The 2,747-nt window shown below is 44.9% G+C and overlaps 1 protein-coding gene across 1 annotated transcript; it reads left to right on the top strand.

Annotated features, from left to right (window-relative positions):
* Window positions 1-1,115: 1,115 nt before the first annotated feature.
* PPTG_18140 (hypothetical protein) lies at window positions 1,116-2,192 on the top strand (the record flags this gene model as incomplete). Its single annotated transcript, XM_008916057.1, has 5 exons — window positions 1,116-1,143; window positions 1,224-1,304; window positions 1,371-1,496; window positions 1,756-1,874; window positions 2,019-2,192. The coding sequence occupies 5 exons, from the start codon at window positions 1,116-1,118 to the stop codon at window positions 2,190-2,192; spliced, it is 528 nt and encodes a 175-aa protein (XP_008914305.1).
* Between the last annotated feature and the right edge of the window lie 555 nt (window positions 2,193-2,747).

The following is a 2,747-nucleotide window of genomic DNA, read 5'->3' as shown; positions in this document are numbered from 1 at the left end:
CCCCTGTAGCACACGACACACGACATCAGCATCCTTACCGTCCTGAGAGGATTCCGTATACTAAATACTTGAAGTTGTTCAGTGTCTGACTTAGGAGAGTTTAGAAATGTTTACACGTTCCAATCAGGCTGATGCACAGTGTAAACATTACTAATGCTACAGTAAATGTTTTTATCACTGTAGCAATACGAGACCGGGGTCCCAACAGACACTTTTTTGGGTGTAAACAAAACGAGTTCCGATCTCGTTTTGTTTACACCCAAGAAAGTGTCTGTCATAGGTTGCAAACAAAACCCATCCTGTTGGGTGTCAACATATGGTATAGATAAGAATCACCTTGTGAAGACGGCTCTATCGGTCGAGTTAATAATCGGACTGGCTACCGCAACCTTCACCGTGAGATATGTAAGGTTGCTTTAAGGACTTAAGGTTGCTTTAGTAAATTTAAAAACTCTAGCGTATAATATTCTTCAAAACTTACGTTACCTCTTAAGTTCGGCTCCTGGCGTTAAGTACGCACTTACCGTAAATAATTTCTAAGTACGTCAGCTCTGAACCGCCCATTCTCAAAATCCGAGTAACGAGGTCGACACACGGCAACGGCGACGCTGCGGGACTCGTTGTACACGGCGAGGGATACAGAGTACACAACGCGTGAAGGCCAGCCGTTCATGACTCCGGAGAAGAAGGGGCGTTGGCATCCATGAGCGGTAAGCTATGGCGACTGTGTAGAACTTTGATCGCGATTTCTGTTAACTAATACTGTGGGGTTGGTGTCGTAGACCGACGCTTACGAAACTAATTCAAGGGTAGTGATGCGCCACACTACGCTCAACTAACGCTCGGCATCGAGAAGGATCATTCCAGTGATGAAGATTTCGCTCCAGGCGACGAAGGCGCCGTCTTCGACGACCATAGAGGGTTGAAAACAAGAAAGCAAAGCGGCAACTATTAAAATCGTGTGAAAACTTCTTCTCGGTTACCGAGTTTTTATGTATCGATTATGTTGCCATTTAGCGCGTAAACAAGCGCAAGGAATGTCGTCTAGGAAAACCGGACGATCTGGGGGAACATAAAAACTTCGGGTACGTTTATCATTCATACTCGATGATGTCATGTCAGCCAAGTTGCTGTATAATTGGCGTATGATTATGAAGTCGTTATATAGTTACCAAGACTGATTTTGGATTGCCGGAGCTAACACAGCACTTAATGCTTTGCAGATTTCAAGGCAGGAACAACGACTATAAGTGACAAGGGCAATAACACGCGATCACGAGCTCCTGAAGACGACAAATCACTGCGTAAGAAACCTAAGAAGCCCACGAAGAAAAAAATCGAAGCGGCCTGATATTGTGGACATATTGAAGATGTGGAGACTGGCGAGAATGTGGAGAACGTGGAGACTGGCGCGGAAGTGGAGAACGTGGAGAATGGCGCGGAAGTGGATAGTAACAAGAACGTGGAGAGCGCGGAAGATGGCGAGATAGTGGAGAGTGTGGAGGCGTCGCTGAGCTTGATACTATGGCAGTGCAGCAAGAAAAAATAGTGAATATCGTCGCTCCAATTCCCAAAGTACCGATCAAGTCGTGGACCGAGTTTGACACGATACTCGAATCCTATACAAAAGCCACAATCTCCATTTCCGTGTTCGCAGGTCGGATGCATCGGCAACATACAACAGGTGGGTACATTAAAAATATGGATTTTAAATATTTAAAATCTCTAACGAGCATGAACTATTTTTATTTGTAGAAATCACGCGGATGAAATACCTGCAAGTTTTCGTTGGAGCTACAGAACTTTCCACTGTACGCACGGTGCCTCACAAAATTCGCGTTCTACTGGCCAACGCAATCGCAAAGCCCGATACTGTGAGTGCTCGGCGCGCTTCATGCCGACTGTGATGAAGGTGGAGGACGGAATATACCAGATATTTTTATCAGAAATGAGGTATGTTACGTTTGTTTTGCGAAACTTAGTGAGCCATTAACATGTGTTTCCTTTTTTACTTATAGAATCACACCCACTCCCATCTCAACACGCGTGCAGATGCTCCATCATACATGACAACTAAAACGTCGCTGATTGATGAACAAGATCGCGAAGATCTCAAGGAGCTTGCCGATGCCCGAGCCTCATCCAAGCAAATTACCGACTTCCTGAACGACCGGATTGGTGAGAAAGCTTAATTTTGAGAACAAGAAGGTAACACGATAATCATAATTGTGATATATTTATTTTACATACTAACAGGCTGCAGAATTACACCACAACAAACCCGTAACCTAATTTGCAATATTGTCGGCCAAGATTCAGCAGGTGAGCGATTAAAAAGAATATTCTCCACGCTCCGATGCAGTTGAAAGGGAACGACGTTCTCGTCCAGATGGATATCACATGCGGGATCGCAATGCAAACCAAGGCGCAAAAATTAATTGTTGAAAGATGGGGCGAGACACTCGCCATGGACTTCACGCACGGCACCAACAGTCTGGGGTATCACTTGGGTACGTGTTTTACAGCAACCTTTGAACAACCTTATTTGGTTATAGCAACCTTTCAGCAACCTCAGTATGGCAACCGTGTAGTAACCTTGTGTCTAACGTCAAATTCTGGTTTGGTTATATAATTGCAGGGAGTCTTCTGGTGACTACAGCTACTGGAAGGGGATTCCCTGTTCTAGATTTCAACTGCAGGGACCAGCAGGCTGTGACTATTTCGGCTATCCTTACTTACTTCAAGGA

This window comes from Phytophthora parasitica, assembly GCF_000247585.1.
Source record: "Phytophthora parasitica INRA-310 unplaced genomic scaffold supercont2.78, whole genome shotgun sequence".
NCBI classification, from domain to species: domain Eukaryota; phylum Oomycota; class Peronosporomycetes; order Peronosporales; family Peronosporaceae; genus Phytophthora; species Phytophthora nicotianae.
This window is presented reverse-complemented; position numbering and strand designations above follow the sequence as displayed.